Source organism: Arachis hypogaea, chromosome 15 (genome assembly GCF_003086295.3).
Source record: "Arachis hypogaea cultivar Tifrunner chromosome 15, arahy.Tifrunner.gnm2.J5K5, whole genome shotgun sequence".
Classification (NCBI taxonomy): domain Eukaryota; kingdom Viridiplantae; phylum Streptophyta; class Magnoliopsida; order Fabales; family Fabaceae; genus Arachis; species Arachis hypogaea.
This window is the reverse complement of record NC_092050.1, coordinates 157,564,250-157,585,592: the sequence shown is the minus strand read 5'-3', so window position 1 is coordinate 157,585,592 and position 21,343 is coordinate 157,564,250. Positions and strand designations below refer to the sequence as shown.

At 28.0% G+C, this 21,343-nt stretch overlaps 1 protein-coding gene and 1 long non-coding RNA gene across 3 annotated transcripts; one reads left to right on the top strand and one right to left on the bottom strand.

Annotated features, from left to right (window-relative positions):
• The first annotated feature begins 4,018 nt into the window (after window positions 1-4,018).
• Window positions 4,019-6,313, top strand: LOC112751749 (deacetoxyvindoline 4-hydroxylase). The gene is made up of 3 exons (XM_025800976.3): window positions 4,019-4,908; window positions 5,342-5,663; window positions 5,852-6,313. The coding sequence occupies exons 1-3, from the start codon at window positions 4,367-4,369 to the stop codon at window positions 6,101-6,103; spliced, it is 1,116 nt and encodes a 371-aa protein (XP_025656761.1). The 5' UTR covers window positions 4,019-4,366; the 3' UTR covers window positions 6,104-6,313.
• A 5,412-nt stretch (window positions 6,314-11,725) lies between these two features.
• Window positions 11,726-14,262, bottom strand: LOC140179324 (uncharacterized). Of its 2 annotated transcripts, none has more exons than XR_011872894.1 (7): window positions 14,130-14,262; window positions 13,920-14,002; window positions 13,688-13,809; window positions 13,029-13,599; window positions 12,758-12,935; window positions 12,571-12,646; window positions 11,726-12,034 (listed from the first exon to the last, which is right to left on the bottom strand). It is a non-coding gene; the product is annotated as an uncharacterized lncRNA (long non-coding RNA). The 2 variants fall into 2 exon arrangements; XR_011872895.1 differs by having other exon boundaries at window positions 13,920-13,997; window positions 14,130-14,250.
• Between the last annotated feature and the right edge of the window lie 7,081 nt (window positions 14,263-21,343).

Below are 21,343 nucleotides of genomic sequence, written 5' to 3'. Positions count from 1 at the left end.
ATTTTTTTATAGTTGAGTTGGGTGTAAAACTTATCATGTGAATCACCTATCTTATACAATAATAAAAGGTGCAGTTTAAAGTGTATCTAATAAAAATGAATAAAACAATATATTTTAATTTTAAGGCTATTTTTAACTTTTAGCAAATAACTACCATAGTACTTCATGAAATTTTTTGCAAGGTTTTATAGGATTCAAAATGAAACAAGAGGACAAGGAAATTACTTGGAACAACTGTAGCTGATTTAAAGAAACTACAAGATGAAGCTGACGTCCAAACAAAAATGAAAAATCTATGTAATAGATCACTCATATTTAAAGTCAAATTAAACGATTATAACCTAAAGGAAGGATCCAAAAAATTCACTATGACAAAGACATTTGTTCTACAAAATGAAGCCCAATACAAAATATCCTTAAAAGAAATCAAACAGGTATTAATATTAAATCGTAATATTAAACTCTATGTTACAAATAATTTAATATTTATATATTTTTCGACACTTACTAACAAAATTATATCCTTTGAAAAAAAAGAAAAAAGAACTCACCAACGCTAATATCATCCGATGAAAATCTACTGCCAATAAACACATTACGAAGAAAAAACTAAAATACATTAACAAGCAACAATAGGAATAATTAGATCAACAAATAATAGCAACAACGAAAAAAAAGACAATCAAGATCATAAATGCAAATTAATGACAAGATAATTTTACTCCAAACATTCAAACGAAGGAAAACAAAACAAGTATCACCAACAAGTAGCAACATAACATTATAACAAAAAGGAAGACGCCAAAAGCAAAAAAAATTAAGTAAAAAACTATATTGAACAACTTTTTTAAATTTACTACGTAATAAATTAAAACCTTAGACAATTTTAAATATATTCATATATGATTAAATAAAAAATTTATTAATATATTATTTATTGCAATTACTCGATTAAATTCTTCATATAAATATATACTATTTTATTTAAAAATATTAGATAAATTCTTCGTATAAATAATATTTCATTTAATAAAACTTAATTAAAAAACTTTAGGTAAAAATCATAATACAAATTCTCCTCATTGCGTGGGTCAAAATCTAGTATATGCTTATTTAGGAGACATTTTATATATATATATATAGTATAACTATAATATAATGAAAACAAGACCAGTGCTTAATATAATTCAGATGCAGGTGCATGATGCTTAATATCTATCTGTGTAACTTAAAATGGTAAAGAGCCGAATTTCCATCAAGTGCTTTGTCATAAAAGTATGCTCTGTAATCCTCCAATAATGTTTCCCCATAAAGAGAGAAGGATTATCTCGAGACAATAGCTCCCTTATGGGGGGCATAGATTATTGTTGATGGAGACTGGAGAGTGATCATGAGTGATGAACATTGCTATTTCTAACAAGTATACTACTCTGGACCACATACATTAATCTCTAAGTAGCCTTAGAAATGTGAATATGATGTGTTGATACAGCAAGTGTTTGAGCCCTATATTATGTTCTTTGAAACCATATTTTGTGATATCATATTTTATCTTTGCAACAAAAAATGATAAAGAGCAGAATTGCCACCAAGTCCCTTGTTATAGTAATAAGCATTAAAATCTTGTAATGATGTATCCCGATACAGAGGGGGGTTATCTTGTGAAAGTAACTTGATAGGACCATATATTCTTTGTGATGGGTAGTTATCAAGAGTGAAGAAGCATGCAACTGATACTCTAGGTCCTCTATGGTTTGCCACAATACGGTGCTCTACGCTTTTCAATTTGTCATTAGATATCAGCTGCGAATGGTAACATGAATTAAGATTATTGAGTTACATTATAAATTATGCATCTATTGGAAAGGATTCACATGTCATAAACGGTAGTCAAGTAGTGCATAAACATTCTGTCAAAAAGGTGTAATGTAGGCGGCCTAACTTAATAACAGTATCGATGGCTGATTCCACGAAAGATTCACACGTCATATAGAGAACAAACTGGAAGATTTTAATAGATTAGGAAAATATTGGACTCACTTGTAGCATATCTCCAATGTTAACTACCAAAGCTGAGGTGAAGAGAGAATTTTATTCACGTGATATTATACAGTGTGTTCTACAACACCAACTTCAATTTTTATACAACTTCAGAGGTTAATTTGAGGGACACCCTCTATTGTTTATTGGCACCAAGGCCCCTTGACCCTCACCAACTCCCTTCTATTTGGAGGTATATAACTCTAGCTTGCTTTAGTTTGGTAGAGACTTACACGTAGTATGTAGTGGATAGTTGAAAACTAATTTAAATTAGTCAAATGACTAATTTATTCGTTCGTTTAAATAAATGTCAAAAGGTTTGAATATGTAATAAATATTGATTGGTTGTAAACCCTTAAATAAAATTTTAATTTAGAATGAATTAATTCTTGACTTACCAAATTAGGGAGATATAGTGAAAATTTTAAAAAATAGTTAATAATAAAAAATTATTAAAAAATTTGATATGCTTTCAACTATTAACGTTTCATAAAAATAACTATACATGAATTTTCACCTATTAATTTAATTAGGTTAGGTAATAACTATTTCTTTTCTTTAAATAAGGTGATAGATTTGATTTTTGTTTAGAAGAAGCTAGTTACGTTTCTATTTCATTTTTTATATTCTCATTATTTAAAATAAATTTTAAAAATAATAACACAATAAAAATGTTAAAATTATTTGTTTCTATGACATGCGAGATTAATTTGTTTGCAGAAATTTAATAATTGAGTACTTAGATCATGTCAAGAAACTGGCACTGATGCTGTTGAAATTGCTTTTGTAGGTGTTAGGCCTAGAAGGCAATTACCTCAAGAACATAGATTGCGCTGAAGGGATTTTTATGGTTGGAAATTATTACCCTCCTTGCCCTGAGCCTGAACTCATTTGGGGGTTAAGTGCTCATCATAAGGATATGGGCTTTATAACTGTTCTTCTACAAGACCAAGTTGGTGGACTTCAAATCTTTCATAAAAACCAATGGTTTAATATCACCTCCCTTTCAATTACCAAAAAAAAAAAAATCACTCCCTTTGCCGGTGCTTTTATCATTATCCTTGGTGACATGATGCAGGTGATCATAATTTTATCATTGTTTTTGTTTGTGATTTATATTAAAAGTAAAATATATTTTTTATTTTTAATATTTATAATTTTTTAAAATTTTTAAAAATATTTTTAATTTAAATTTGTTTTTAATATTTTATTTATGTCAAAATTAATTCTGAACGCTAACTCTATTTAAAATGTTAGAAACAAAATTAAAAACGTATAAAAATAATTTTGATATAAATAAAAAATTCATATTAAAAATTAAAAAAAAATATACATTAGAAAAACGTACTTTAATCTTTATATTTAAAGGACTGCTAGGGGGCCATCAATTTTTGTGATTTGTAGCCATCAAATAGCCATCAATGATGGTTTTAATGGTATGAGATTGGTGTGAGATTTCATCCAATGGCTCATTTTTTCTTTGCTGGTTACATGTTGGCCAAAATTTAACAAAGTTATTGGCCCTAGACTTTTCCTTATATTTATATATCGAATTTAATTTCTATTTTAAGCAAATATCTAATAATGTATTACTATGTTATATAATATTCCACAAAACAAATAGTTAAGTTGTTCAAGTGACATATTTAAGGTCTTAGCACTGATTGCAACTAATCACAAATGACAAGTTTATGAGCACCAAACACAGAGTTGTGGCTCAAAAAGTAGGTCCATGAGTTTCGATTTCATGCTCTCTGAAACAACATGTTCAGGATGAATGTCTAAGAATATATGGACCAATAAAAGAGTTGGTGAGGTCTCTTCAAAATTCATTTGGTGTATGTCAAACTAGATGATGTTAGGAGTTATTTATGGAATATCAAATAAGAATCCTAAAAGTCATTGTAGTATAATTTGGATTCTAAAGATGGCGTGGCATCTAACATAAGTGTGGTTGTACCATTATAAATTTCATGACCTGAGATATTAAGACTTTATTTGAGTGTTATTAAATTGTTAGAAAAAGATACTGTAATGATGTAATGATACAGGAATCTATTAGTTTTGAATTTTTGTAATACAACTATTTTTTTTAGCTTCTTCCAAAACTATTTTTGGGTTGCAATAAAATATTCAATCTTTACAAACTTTCAAGTTTCAATGTTTGATTATATTATAAATGTTGCAATTATCAAAGTTGACTTACGATAATTGATACCATTAAGGCAAGCAAGGCAGAGAAAATAACATTACACGCAAGGTTTCCAGATATCGTGAATTAAGTTCTTAGTTGAATAGATAAATTTTATTGAGAACGGAGTGAAACATGGTGGAAGCAGATCACGAACATGGAGACTATGACAGGAACAGGGAACTAAAGCTTCTTGATGAAACAAAAGCAGGTGTGAAGGGTCTTGTTGATGCTGGTTTATCCAAGTTACCAAAGATATTCGTTCATGACAGCCATAAAGTCAACGATTTTTCTTCTTCTTCCTCCTCCTCCTCCTCCCCTGCTACCGATGTTAGTATTCCAGTAATTGATTTGGGATCACTACACGAAGAAGGTAATTCACGCCATGAGATCGTTCAGAAAGTGAAAGATGCGTGTGAGAAATGGGGGTTCTTTCAAGTGGTCAACCATGACATTCCACAGAGTGTTTTGGATGAAATGCTTGATGGGTTGCGTAGATTTCATGAGCAAGATGTTGAGGTGAAGAAAGAATTCTATTCACGTGATATTACAAAGAGAGTGTTCTACAACACCAACTTCAATTTTTATACAGCTTCAGAGATTAATTGGAGGGACACCCTCTATTGTTTATTGGCGCCAGGGCCCCTTGACCCTCACCAACTCCCTTCAATTTGCAGGTATCATATTTACTATGTATATGTAAATAGCTTAGAACCATCAAATCCTGTTTTCTCTTTTTTTAACAAAATTTTGAAAATAAAATAAAAATATTTTAGAGATTGCCTTTTTCCATCCTTTAACTTTTTAGGATAAGTGGTTTTATGGCCTGGTATCAAAATTTTATGTTTAAAAGATTAAGAGTTAAATCTTTGGTGAACTCCACAAGTCAAAAAAAATAGTATAAGATAAATAAAAGGAGAAAAGGAAGCTTATGCAAAAATATAAGCAAATCCAAAAGAGACTCTTACTTGAGAATGCGTGTTAGAAATATAACTATTCATGTTGTCTCTTCCCATCAGCTTAAACTTTTAGGATGAGTGGTTTAACGACAAATACAAACTAAATGTATTCTAGAAATGTTTGTTTTCATGACTATTAATTTGTTTGCAGAGACATAACAATCGAGTACTCAGACCAAGTCAAGAAATTGACACTAACTCTTTTAGAACTGCTTTCGGAGGCATTAGGCTTAGAAAGCAGTTACCTTAAGGACATAGATTGTGGTGAAGGAATTTTCATGGTTGGACATTATTACCCTCCTTGCCCTGAGCCTGAACTCACTTGGGGAATAGGTGGTCATACTGATATTGGCTTTGTAACTATTCTTCTACAAGACCAAGTTGGTGGACTTCAAGTCTTTCATGAAGACCAGTGGATTGATGTCACTCCCATTCCTGGTGCTTTTATCATTAACCTTGGAGATATGATGCAGGTGATGATAATTTCATCAATGTTTTTGGTAGTAATTTATATTATATATTGAATTTAATTTAATTTTATATAGATATCTAATCATGTTATTACTATGTTAGTATAAACTCCTGTATATAATATTTCACAATATTAAACAAACATTTAAGTTCTTCAATTGATCTATTAATGTATTAGCACTGATTACAGCTAATCACAAATGACAAATTCATGAGCGCCATGCACAGAGTTGTGGCTCAGAAAGTGGGTCCACGAGTTTCGGTTGCATACTTTTTGAGACAACATGTTGATGATGAATCTCCAAGAATGTATGGACCAATAAAAGAGTTGCTGACAGAAGATAATCCTCCAATTTATAAGGAAATGAAAATGCCGGACTTGGTTAAATTGGTGTACACTACAAAGCTAATCTCCTCTCCACTAAACCACTTCAGGCTCTGAAGCATCAAGAATCAAAGAAACTCATGTATGAAAGTATATTAATTACAAACTTTCTTGAGGGATGCTAGAGTGAGAGATTCAACATTTATTGTTTTAAAAAACTCTCATGTCTTATATTTCAATAAAAGTCTCTTCAAAATTCATTTGGTATATGCCAAACTAGATGATGTGAGGAGTTATTTATGGAATATCAAATAAGGAATTGTACCATTATAAGTCCCATGAACCGAGATATTAAACCTCTCAAATCTTAAAAATAGTAATGATCAAATAAAACCAACAAAAAGAAATTAACCAATATGTTACACTCAACAAGCTAAGTATTGCAATGATATAGGAAACTGTTAAGTTATGATTTTCTATAATACAACTGTTACATTTTCTATAATCAATGTACCTTCTCTGAATACCATTCTTAAATAAATCAATGTATCTTAATACACTCTATAACTAAATACATTAGTTTACGTGTAGAATATCTCCAATATTTACAACAAGAGCTTCCTTGCACTAGAGGAATACCAACCCATTGATTTTGATGAAGAACTTGAAGAGCTCCAATTTGATCTTGCGGAAGTATTGTTATGAAATCGAAATCAGTGTGCTTTGTAAGTCCCAAGGTTAACTCAGGTTCAGGACACTGTGGGTAGTACTGACCATAATATGATGCTCATCCATGTCTTTAAGGTAAGAGTAGTTAAGGCCAAAAATTATAATACACAATGCCTGTACTTGTTTTGAATATTCAGACACTATATCTCTGTACAAATCACAAATGTTTTCATCAAAAGACACATAATTATATAAGAAGGGGGTCTAAAGTGCACAATGGCAGCAAGTGATGACCGTGACCAATCAAAAGCCATGTAACAAGGTATAAGAAAAGTTGCATAAAAACTAAAGGTAAATAGCTAGAATACTTACTCTGCTTATATCATTAGAAGAAAGGAAAGGGCTATAAAGATATATTGTCCAAAAACATTCACTCACATTTGTACATTTTTTTCCCCATAAAATTTTAGCTAGTTCTACCTCAATTTTCGCACATTAAATTGTTGTCTCAATGCTTGGTGAGGTGATGTGCAGCATTTAATATTTTTCAGCAAGCAAGCATGATTTACATTGAAAGCAATACGTTTCGATATGGACACCTAATCAGGATATTCATGTAATTATTGTTAAACTATAGTCTATATAATGAAATTAATAAGAGTAACCAACTTACTAATTTTAAAGAAACATCATCAAGCACCTTAGAATTTGATAGTTTTAGAACTAAAACTAATATTAGAAACCGTTACCTACAAGTACACACTTCTGGTAATTGTTCTGGATTAAGAAGATCAGGATTTGCAACAAATGAAATAGCATAGTCTCTGAACAACTTACTATTGGAGAAATACCTAACTTTATTGTTGTTATCCCTTGAATAAAACAATATCTTTAACTCAGCTTCTTATTCATCAAACTACGGATTCCATGGATCATCTCATCCACATCTTCAGAACCATGTTTGATCACTTGGAAGAATCCCTAATTCTGAGTAGGATGAAACAGGCCAGGCTTTGTTCTCAACAAGTTTGGCTTGGCTTGGCTTGGCCTAGTCTATAACGGGTTAAAATGTTTGATATTTTTTTGTTTATAAAAATACAAATATTATTTAAAAAATTTATCTTTTAATAAAAATATTTTGTAGTATATAATATTTAATATTTATAAAAAAATTTAAATTTTTAAAGTATTTATAATAGAATATAATAAATTTAAGATATTCTATAATTTTGTTAATAATAAAAAAATTATTTATATATTTAATTATGTGTTAACAGACCTAACAGATCAATAAAACTAATTAGTGAGCGTGAACATGACCTATTAACATATTAAGATTTTTACAAAAATTGTACCTATTTTATAACAGATCAGACTAAACACAGACCAGATTACAGGTCCTTGACAGTTCGCTTGACCTTTTTTCACCCTTCTGAGATGCACTTGAAAGATCATCTCATTCCACCTCTCCCTCACAAAAATCAAATTTGTTTACTCAACCACCTCCTCCCTTTCCCTCACAAAATTCACATTCTTGCCCAATTTCATGATTCTTCTCCTTAAATATATGGCCACACCAATACACATACTGAAGGCAAAATTATTTGGGTTAGACAAAAAAAGAAAAGAAAAAGAAAAGGGTTAAATTATCTGTAGGAAGTGTTCAAACCAGTTTGAGACTGGAGCATTGAAATCCTTTTCTTTCTTTTCTTGTCTTTTATCTTTCATTATAAAAAATTTAAAAAACTATTATGAGAATAAACAAGATGTTTTAATTTTTAAAATATACTCATCCTTAAAGTATATTTTAAAAATATAATACTAAAAAAATTTGAAATTTTTAATGAAATATTTTTTTTAGATTAATTCTAACCTAAAAAGATTTTTATATATAGAAAGATGAATATTTATTTTTATTTTAAATTAAAAAATAAAATAATTATTTTATGTGATAATTTTATCTAACCATTCATTAAAAAAAGTAACAAAATTTATAGAATTATTATATAAAATTATATTAAAAATATGTTTAATAAAATAAAAAATGAAAAATCAATAATTAATAATTTATGAATTTAACCTATATATAAATATGAAGTTTTTTTTAGTATAATGGCCCATACTAGCTCCTGTTTGGTTTCGTCAGTGAATATAAAACCATCCCAATGTACACACTGATTGAAAGATGAAATACGATGAGTTAGATGATCTAAAAAGAAATAAAAAAAAAAGGTTGAAATTGATTCACTTTTCACTCAACTAACCTTTGTTGTATCTCTTTGCAATGGAAGAAATATTTGCATCAAGTTATCTTGAGTCATTAAGTTTTTTACCAATAATATATTATTAATAATTTCCTCTATAAGTTTAAGTTGAATAAATAAAATTAAATAATATTAAAAATTGATAAAATTATATATATAAATAGTACATATAAAAATATGACTATTCAAGTGAATAATTTAGTATTTTTACTTTAATATTTAAAGAATATTTTATTATTTTTGTAATAAAATTAAAATTTTAATTTTTTCATACTCAAATTAAAATTATAATATATAATATAATCAAACATCTAGTTTTTGGAATGTTGTCCCAATCTTGTTCTTTCCAAGAAAGTAGGGTCTGAACAATGGACGCATTTGAACAACAGCTGCAGATGGAACTGTTCAGCCATAGTGATGGTTGTGTTGATGGTTGAAGTGAAAGGAATGAATTGAGTTGGAAGGAATGAAAGAAAACTGAAATGAGAGAAAACTCAAGTGTATTGAATGGTGGCATGGCCTTTTATAAGAAGACACTAGAAAAATTCCGCACTTGTTCCATAATATTTTTTTTTGTGTGTCTTCTAATAAAAAAATCAAATATATATCTATACTAAAACCTAAATAAGTAATTACTTGCACTTGTTCCTTGGATAAATATATATTGCATAAATATATGTAATAAAAATATTTTTAACATCCTATTTTATTATAGTTTTATACTAATTTTATTAAAATATATTGACTATTTAAATTTCCTTATATATATATATATATATATATATATATATATATATATATATTAAAAAAATCAATAAATTATGAGATGATTATGTAGAGCGACATAGTAATCATTCTTTAGTAGTAATCTATGAAAGTCAATATGTGTGGACACACCCCCATTTTGTTCGGTCTGTTAATCTCTTTGGTTTTAGTCTTTTTCTTTGTATATTGTCTTTGGCATTATTCGAATAACTCAGTCAAAACATCTTTATTCTTAATTATTTATTTAAACTTGCTAATTTTATTATCCATTTGTATTATCTATTTAATTTAATATAATATTTTTTTAATGAGCCGTTGAATATATATGAGAGATAAAGATAAACAAAGAACATGAACTTTGAATGCATGAAAACAACATACTCATTACCAAAGGAATAATAATAGCATGCAAAAGGGTCATTGTATTAAATATAACTAATTTGTTTAAAAAATAATATCATTACAGTTTAGTCACATTTTTTAAATTTTTTATGGATTGTTTCTTGATAACAATGACCAAAAGAACAAATATGCTTTGAATGGATGAAAAAAAAATACAAGTATGCACAATAGGAAAGATATCATGCATTAAAAGAAAAAAGTGTGCACATAAGTATAAATTGAACATTTCACGTCTCTGTCTATTCAAAGAAATACTTAAAGTAGGCTATTATCCGTCCTATTAACCTATTTAAATCTACATCTCAAAAAGAAAAGAAAAAAACTTTTTAAAAACACAAATGACAAAAAAAAAAAAAGAAGACACATGGTTCAAAAGCATATTAAAAGCACATGCATTTTAGAAACAGCATCAATAATATAGTGCATTCACATTGAAGAAGATGCTTATCTCTGGTTTCACTTGTTGGATTATAATGTGCTATGATAAGTAAATTCCATTGACTTTGTTAGTCTTTATTTGCATGTTCTATTGTACCAAGTGAAATAGAACTACCCTGCGACACTAATATAGAAAAAATACTAAGTCACATCAATCATTCATTCCGCATCCATTTTCTCATTCTTTATGATATAAGACAGCATAATGCTTTTGCAGTATTTTTTTGTTGACTAAATTAATAATTTAAATTAATCATTCAAAGGCATAAGACATCTTTATGAGTACCTAACAAATTTATTTTCATAATGACATTACCTAACTTTTAGGCAATTTGTATAATAATATATAATTTCAATATCCATCCCCCAATGCACAAACATGAATGTCAAGAATAGCAGGATTTAAAACATTTAAAATATGACAATAGATCAAGTTATGGTAAGATAAGAATTCTATGATAAAAGATAAGCATAACTTATTTGCAAAAGTTACTTGATATACTGGAGGAATGATCAAATATTTAAATTTAAGCTTAACAAATCTTCAAGATATGTAAAATAAGTGAACTCTTAAGAGATAATATCAAAGTAAAAATACCAACGGTAAAACACACAACTTAAATAGTATAATAGGACACATACATAAGAAAGGTGAAAAAAAAAAGGATACAAATTCTTTTTTCCTCTGTTTTCTTAGATTGTTGTCGGATTTAGTGTACCATGGTAAGAAGTGGTTTTGAGGAGCCTCTCGGTTCCTACCTATGAGTGTTGATAGCACCAATCATTTCAATTAGAAACTAAAAAAGAAATCTAATTTGCAAAGTTATTTAAAGGTCATTCTATTGAATGATCAAAGCTTGAAGCAGATGGCAGAGTAGACAACAGCCCAAAAGCAAGAAGATTTTAATTTTTTATTGTATTTAGGCTGCAAAAAAATTGCTCATCCACATAAGAAAAATTGAACAATAACTATATTAAATCATTTAAACTATAAACACATTTGAACAAAGAAATAGTTATCAGATTTGTAGTTGAAGTCTAATTTGATCAAATAAAAAGAAACCACTGTAAGTTTGTTAATAAAGCCAAATTTAAAATTACATTTTGTAAATAAAGGCAGAATATTTTTCGAAAGAACAAAAGCCAAAATAATATTAATTATCTGATTCAACCTAACAAACAATACTTGAATCTAGTAAAATTGGGCCAAATTCTTTGCAAGCTTTTAGAATCAATTTGTAACAAAAACCATAAAGTAATGGAAGTACTTAAAAAAAAATACAAAAAACATAATGAACAAAAGCTCCACAACAAATAATCACATAAAACAGAAAGGACTGGAAGCTAAAATGTAACAAAGCAGTTAAAGACTGAAAGGAGCTCTAACACTTGAGGATCTTTATCTAACTCAAAACAGTTTCTCCAGTATAATTGTAGTAGACATTCACTCCCTCGTAGATGTGCTCCAGAACACTAGTCCCAGCAGATTGGCCATCAATCCGTTTGCAAACTATAAAAAAATGAAAAAATGAATAAATGACCATTTGTACCCATGAAAAATGAAAACGCTGACCCACACTAAATCGAAACTAAACTTGTACCCACGCAAGATGCCTGCCGTGTGACAAAAGTACCCAACCTTCCAAAGACAGGGTACTTTTCTCACACAGAAGGCATCTTGCGTGGGTACAAGTTTAGTTTCGATCTAGTGTAGGTACATATGTCAGTGTTTTCATCTTTTATGGATACAAATGGTCATTTATTCATAAAAATATATATATATATAATCTTGGTGATATGTAAAGACAATCAGGAGCCTTCTTGGTTAGAATGGAATGGAAACTAGAAAAAGGATTGGTTAGTTCCTGGCTTAGAGTACCATTAGTCTCCCCCTGCTCTCACCACTCCCACCAATATTCCTTATACAACCATTAGTTAAATCAATTTCCCGGTTGCATCACAAACTAGCAAGGAGATTTCTGTTAACAAAAAAGAAGGAAAAAAGAAGAAGAAAAGAAACAAAAGAAAAAGGAAGGAAATCCTTACCAACAGAAGTGGCAAGTGTTGACAGTTGCACAAGGCCATTACGCGTCTGACCTATTGATGATATGTCATTCCATTACTGTTTTATGTAGTTAAAAACAAGAAAGCAAAAATCTTAGTAGCACACAAATTCATAAAATGGTCAAAATAAGATAGTAATAACCACAAGACTACTAATTCACTAACCTACCTTAAAATCACTGGAAATGATGTCATAGAATGTTTCTAGTGGCACAATGTCTTCAAATTGGAGAATTGGAGCTGAAGCAGCAAGTGCCCCAATAGCAATATGAGGACTTGCGTTTCTATTTGAGATGATCCTCAGTAACTCCAAGCCTCTCCTTCAGTTTATCAACTTCATTTCTCAACTGGCAAACTCGAAAGAGAATAGTTAGTTATGAGAAGCTCTTATATATGTTTTGTAATTATAATGCAACTGAAATACAGAGACAAAAAAATACCTCTTCTATAGCCTTGTTCTTGAGAGCTTCAGTTAACTTGAAGGTCTGGCAAGTGGCCAATTCCTTGCTCTTTTCTGCAACATTCTCTACTATTTGAGCTAAATAAAAAGTAAAAATTCAGCACATAGAAAAGCACTACAATAAGCTATACGACGTTGTCCAAACTTCAAGTCTAATTGTCTATTATATATTTCAGTAACCACAAAATAAAAAATTGCAAAATCACCTAGTAGTTTGAATAATAAGTGTCCAACCATAACAAAAATTGCTTATTACATACATAAGAGTATATAAGACATAATACATTAACATCCCCCTTTTGGAAAGCTAATGTACATTTATAAGTGTCAAAACTATTTCGAGTGGAATCTTTACGAGTAACCCAAAACATAGAAACGGATTTGCATGTGGTGTGAGTGTGATGAGTTAGGTGAATTCTCCTTTGAGTGCAGAAGCAGCTGTTTGAATTGCTCTTGCAACCCTCCAGATTTCATGTTGAATCCCTGTTTGAATCAGCAATCCCAGGGAAGAAAGCTAGCTTGCTTTCTTGGTCCCTTGGACGCCCAAACACCTATAAGAAGCATTCATGGATTGATGATTAAGTCAAGTTTAGTAATAAGAAAGTGATTAACTAAGTCAACTAACTCAAGCACACTCACAAGATGCTTCCATGAAGACCATCTGCATCAAGGAAGCCTTTTTCGGCAAGGATTATTCTATCATTCAACGCTCGCTTCTTCATATCTACTATATCACCTGCAGTTTCTTGCAATCTCAGTAGCTGCAATTCAGAACAAAGATGAGTACGAATTGGAATTGAAATGGAATAAGAAGAAAAAAAGGGATTCTAGCACTAAAAGATACATCATTTGCAAGCATTGTTTGGTTTACCTTTGATTCATCATCAACTTGCTTGGCAGCAGAAGCAAATTCTTGAATTGACATGGTCAATGGATGTAGAGAAACTTGCTGATCTAACAATTTGAGTTAAAGGGTCATATTGAATCCAATTCAAATTTTAGGAGCTAAATTGAGTATTGAATTACAAAATCTAAGTTTAAAAATTATAACAAGCGAGTAATCAAATTCATGCTTACTCACATTTATTCGGAGCAGAATCACTTGTGAATGGAGTAGTTACATTATTGTTGGCTTCCTCGTAATGAGAATAGTTATTATGACTGTTCAAAGTGCTATCGCTAATCTTGTTGTCATCCTCAATATTTAGCTGCATTAAATTAATTAACAATAAAGATTTACATCCAAGTCATAACCCTAACTAATTCTAACTAAATATTTTAAAGTATTTTAAATTCAGCAACATCACTATCTCATTCTCTTTCTTTTTTCATTTGAATTTTTTTTCTCTTTTCTTTTTCTTCTCCTCCATCATCATCATGATCATCGTTATCGTTATCATCATCTTCTTCTTATACATATCGCGTTTTCATTATCATCGTTATTGTTATTGTTATTGTTATTGTTAAATTTTTGTCATGTTAACGATGTTATCTGATCTAAAATTGATTTTAAATGTGTTTTTGTTCATGATTCAGTCTTATTTGTGTGTTTGTTCTCGAACTGAGTTTATGTGTTGCAATTTTTATATAATTTTAGTTCATTTCTGAGTTAATTGTGTCACAATTGTTATGTAATTTCAGTTCATTTCCGAGTGAATTAAGGTGTATTTAGATTCGTTGTCCTGTGCAGTCCAAAACTCTTTTTCCTTACCTTCTATTACAATAATAACAATAACAATAAGGGTAAAAAACCTTAATAAGCCAAGCCAAAAATAGTGTAACGTAAATACGCCAAACTGAAAATCGTTTCAGCAATAAGCCAGAAGCTATTTTTATGTAATTCGAACCAGCTTGGTTCGAACTCCATCTCTACATAATTCGAACCTGCTTAGTTCGAATTATATACAAACACATGCACACACATAATTCGAACCAGCTTGGTTCGAATTACACACAAACACACGCACACACTAATTCGAACTAGCTTGGTTCGAATTACACACAGTAATTCATGGTATAATTCGAATTATGCTGTTAAAAAATTAATAATTTATTAAAAAAAATTATTAAAAAATTTATTAAAAAAATTAATAATTTAAAAATTAAAAAAAATATATTTTTATTTCATACGTTAAAAAAAGCTAACAAAATATTTAATTACGAGATTTCTTTAAAATATTAATGAGCTATCAATTCGAATTCCATACAATACTTTTCTGTCCATTTTTAATAGTTCATGAATATTTTTTAATAAATTTTTTAATAAATTTTTTTAAATTATACTACAAAAAATATTTTATCCTATGCAAAACAATTTAAAAAAATGGCTTAAAAAATGTTAGGAGTACTATAAAAATTTGTAATGTTATAATAACTTAGGTAAATACATGCATGTACTCAAATTTTAAATAAAATATTCTACATAGTCAATAATAATTTAGAAATGAAAGAAAATATTTTATTCTATACAAAATAATTTTAAAAAATGGCTTAAAATATGTTATGAGTACTATAAAAGTTTGTAAATATTCTAGTGATTTAGGTAAATACATGATAAAAATATTTTTTTTTAATTTCTAAATTATTAGTGACTATGTGGAGTATTTCTTTAATGTTTTAAGTCATTAGGACATTACAAATTTTTATAGTATAGTACTTCTAACATCTTTTAAGGCATTTTTTAAATTATTTTGCATAGAATAAAATATTTTTTATGGTATAATTTAAATAAATTTATTAAAAAATATTCATGATAATTTTTTAATAAAATTATTTTGTATTATATGGTGAGATATTACATGATTCGAATTACGCATAGGGAAGTTCGAATTACTCTGATTCAAATTATATGTTGAGCAATTCGAATTCTATACAATACTCTTCTGCCCATTCTTGATAGCTCATGAATATTTTTTAATAAATTTATTTAAATTATACCATAAAAAAATATTTTATTCTATGCAAAATAATTTAAAAAATACCTTAAAAGATGTTAGAAGTACTATACTATAAAAATTTGTAATGTCCTAATGACTTAAGACATTAAAGAAATACTCCACATAGTCACTAATAATTTAGAAATTAAAGAAAAAATATTTTTATCATATATTTACCTAAATCACTAGAATATTACAAACTTTTATAGTACTCATAACATATTTTAAGCCATTTTTTTAAATTATTTTGTATAGAATAAAATATATCTTTTAATTATTTTGTATGGAATAAAATATTTTCTTTCATTTCTAAATTATTATTGACTATGTAGAATATTTTATTTAAAATTTGAGTACATGCATGTATTTACCTAATTTATTATAACATTACAAATTTTTATAGTACTCCTAATATTTTTTAAGCCATTTTTTTTAAATTGTTTTGCATAGGATAAAATATTTTTTGTAGTATAATTTAAAAAAATTTATTAAAAAAATTTATTAAAAAATATTCATGAACTATTAAAAATGGACAGAAAAGTATTGTATGGAATTCGAATTGATAGCTCATTAATATTTTAAAGAAGTCTCGTAATTAAATATTTTGTTAGCTTTTTTTTAACGTATGAAATAAAAATATATATTTTTTTAATTTTTAAATTATTAATTTTTTTAATAAATTTTTTAATAAATTTTTTTTAATAAATTATTAATTTTTTAACAGCATAATTCGAATTATACCATGAATTACTGTGTGTAATTCGAACCAAGCTAGTTCGAATTAGTGTGTGCGTGTGTTTGTGTGTAATTCGAACCAAGCTGGTTCGAATTATGTGTGTGCGTGTGTTTGTGTGTAATTCGAACCAAGCTGGTTCGAATTATGTGTGTGCATGTGTTTGTATATAATTCGAACTAAGCTGGTTCGAATTATGTAGAGATGGAGTTCTAACCAAGTTGGTTCGAATTACATAAAAATAGCTTCTGACTTATTGCTGAAACGATTTTCAGTTTGGCCTATTTACGTTACACTATTTTTAGCTTGGCTTATTAAGATTTTTTACCCCCTAATATATATTAATTAATTATATCAGAGGGAGATAGAAAAGTAATGCATCTCAATCCTCTAGCTTATTGGAAACGAAGCATTTATATACTACATAAACATATAGTTGAAGAAGCTAATTAATAGTTTAATTTGAAAATGAACAATAATAAATAATATATCATATATAGGAATGACAAACAGGTCTAAATTCGTTGGGTCAATCCGTCTAACTCGTTAAGAAAAAGCGGATTGGATTAAAAAATTGAGACCGTCATACATCAAAAGTCCGTCTAATCCGCACCACTTAAACCGTGGATTTTGGTGGGACGGGCCTCCCTGACGGGCCTAACGCTTTTTTTTGTTAGGGACATTTTTTGAAGATGTTCTAATTTAGTATTTTGAATTATGTTTTATGTTTAATTGATTATATTCTAATGTTGTAGATATTTAATTATATATTTTGGACAATATTTATTTTGTTTTAGACAATGTTAGTTTTATTATTTTATTTCAAAAAATTTGGTTTGTGATTATGTTTATTATATATTTATAATTTTAAAGACTTTAATAATATTTATAAATTTAGAAATTATAAATTTTGTATGTCTTTAAAAATTATAAATTTATTAAAGTAATCATAAAATTATATATATTATTTAATATTTAATATTAATAAAAAAAGATATTTGGCGGACTGCGGGTTAAGCGGAACAGGGGTGAAATTTTAGGACCGCCTCATTAAATAAAATATATATTAACTTTAAAAAAAATCGTAAATTAAATCAACATTTTAATCGATGATTTTATATAATAGATTTATTCTATTTATTTAATTTCAAAGAGGAATTTCCATTGTACAAAAGTCGTCGATATTACAAATATTAAAATAGACGATGATTTTAAAAGAAAAAATTCTCATCCACTGTTCATTGGTAATGCGACGATAATATTAAGGCGTTATAAGGTCGTCAAAATAATAGACGATTTAGTTGTCGATTTTAATATTTTATTTCTAATATCTTTTTCATTTTATCGACGATAATTTATCGAAAAATATCGACAAAAAATATGATTATCAATTTTTAGCGTAAATAATTTAATATTGTCACACTTCAATTAATAAAATTTTGCTTAATCATCCTAAATTACTTTTCTTTTTATTTTACACATGAACTAATAATTTATTAAGTAAAAATCAAATATTACTCAAACTTATTATCACTAATACAATTGAATTAAATAAATATTATTTTTTTTAAATATAATAATAATCATCTGCATAACACATAGTAGGGAGTACATGTGCATCAGTGCATGATAATAGAAAGGACGATTAACATATGAATTATAAACTACAACATATATATTCATTAAATATTTTTCATTATGCTTAAGCAATTTAAACTAGTAACAAATAAACTAAAACTATTAAAAAAAAGTTTATGCAAATTTAGTTATTTTACTTAATAATTATATATTTTTTAGGAAAGAATCTTATTCTAGCTCCTAATAAATGAAAGAACAAAATTATGTTGTCACTGAAATTTAATTAAGTTTAAAAATTATTATTAATTTTTTTTATTTAACTCAATTTTTTATGTATAAAAAAAAATTTATTTAATTTTATTTAATTTTATTTTATATTTTCTTGACTCACCCGGCTTCATATTCATATACTAAGGCTCTCAATAAAGTGGAGTGAAGCTTGTGATTTGTGAAAGCTTTCTAAAATTTTTAGCAGTAAAATAATTCATTAACCTATATTCAGATTTGCCCTTATTTGTTATAATTCACTATTTACAAACCGGTCTTTATTTTTTTGGTTATCTTCATCTATTCTTTGGTCCTTCAAGATTCGAATTATTCTTTTTTCACCGTAGAAAAATCTTTACAATATTTATAGTATAATCCAACTTTGAAACTTAAAAGTTTGTAAAGATAGAATATTTTATTGCAACCTAAAAATAATTTTGGAAAAAGATAAAAAAAAAAATATAAAAAGAAGTTGTGTCATCAATTTGGAAATAATATTATCATCATTTTTCATATAATAGTTGTATTACAAAAAGTTCATAACTAATAGTTTCTTATATCATTATAATATTTTTTTTAACAATTTAATAATACTCAAACAAACTCTTAATATCTCGAGTCATAAGATTTATAATGGTACAATCACACTTATATTAGATGGCACACTATCTTTAATTAGAGTCCAAATTATATTACCATCAATTTTCGAATTCTTATTTGATATTCCATAAATAACTCCTCATATCACACTATAAAAAAAAACTGAGAACCCTTAAATATACCGTCAATAAAGGCTCGAATTCATAAGATTATATAATTACTGGTGAATTTAAGTTTTTAACAATAACTTCGTCGATAATTACTGGTAGATTTAAGTAAAGACTATTTATTTTGTTGAATAATTGCTGAAATTTAGTTGAATAACATTGACTTGAATTTGAATGTTAAACTCTTAGTTGTGTTGATTTTGCATCTCTGATGTATGTGCATGCCAAGAAATCGTTTATATGCTTCTATGTCTATTATTTATTTTAAATTGTATGTTATAGCTACCATGTGATTTAGAATGTTTGATTTTTGTTTGGCATAGTTAATTAAATCTCTTTGTGTTAAAGAATTGTAATATGTTGAAAAATATTTGCTAATTGAGTTTTGAGTATACATGTTGTGCGTAAATGCCAAATTGTTTGATTGAAATTTATTTCACATTTAATATCTGATTTAGATCCAATAATGCATATTCTAAGCCACTTGCTGTTTAGATTGTCAAATATTAAACTTAATGTTATGGGATTAGTTATAAGAATTACATTAGTATTATTATAATTTATTATTGATTTGTTGTTCTAAATTTCTGTTAATTAGTATGCTATTTGCAGACATGACGATAGGTAGAGGTGTTGCAAATTAGGCTACTGGTCGTGGTCGCAGTAGAAGGAAGGTTTCTTCTAGTACCCCTAGGAATTATGGATTCTCTCCCCTACTCCGACTACCCCAGTGACGTTACAAATTGTGGATTTATTGGATCAGCCGTTTATCATGGTCCCTAATCCTAATTACACCCCTTTGTCTATGGCCACGACGCCGCCTCTAACCGTTTAGCAGTCCACTGCCATGGCGACGCCGCCTCTAACAACGAAAGCCGCAGCCCCGGAGTCCTCTTACGGAAGTAAGGCAGCTGATGCCCCTACACCACATCCCATCGTACGGTTGACGATTTGGCCTTATGGCAGCACGGGGTGAGTATCACTTTAAATCTTCTATATTTTCTGATTATTGAATTGCTGAAAGGGTTTGATTATTGATTCTAGTTTAGTGGATTTAGAGTTGTAGGTTTAAATGGCTGGAAGTATTTCATGTTTCCTGATTATTGAATTGTTGAAAATGTCTGATTATTGATTCTAGTTTAGTGGATTTATGGATGTTGATTCTTGAGTATTACCTGTTGTTTATTGATTGTTGACATTTGGTGTTGTTTAAGTTAATTGTTGATAAATAGAGTTTGTGACGCATTCTAGTTATAGATGAAACTCTACTGAAATTTCTATAAAAATCTCTATATATTGTGGTTATTTGGTTCTGAAGTTTTAATTTATATTATCATATTGGTTTATTTGTGGATTGTTGATAGGTTTACGCTGAACAACAACACATGTATTTAGAAGATGACCAACGTCATCAAGCTAATGTACGATCATCTCCACAAAAGATCCCCTATATGAGACCAATGATTTCAAAAATAGGCGGTAATTAATTTTTTTTTTTAGTTTCAAAATTTTTTAACTAGTTTATATCTTTTATTTAAATTAACTAATTTTAAAATTTCTTTGTGCAATTACACTTTATTATTTTATTGTATTTTTTTGATTTACTTATTTTTAATTTATTTTAAATAATAAGTTTCTATTATTTATAAATTGACTATTTATTTCACAATTTTCTTTTAAAAAATTAACATTATCGTCGGATTTATCGAAGGAATAATCTAACGATAATAGTACGAAAAATAACATATTGTAACATCAACATTCCCGTCGAAAAAATTCGCTGCTAATAATCAAATAATTTTTCGAATAGGTAATCTACTGCAGAATCCGATGATAATTATCGTCAAACGAAAAAAATTCAATGGCAAATATTTACCTGCAAAATTTATATTGTTCAATTTCTTGTGATAGTAATTTAAGTACCATAAGATTTTGTTCATTTTTCCGATAAAAAAATCTGATAATATTTAATGTTTTTTTTTGTAGTGTCGTCTAATTTAATATACACTAAATA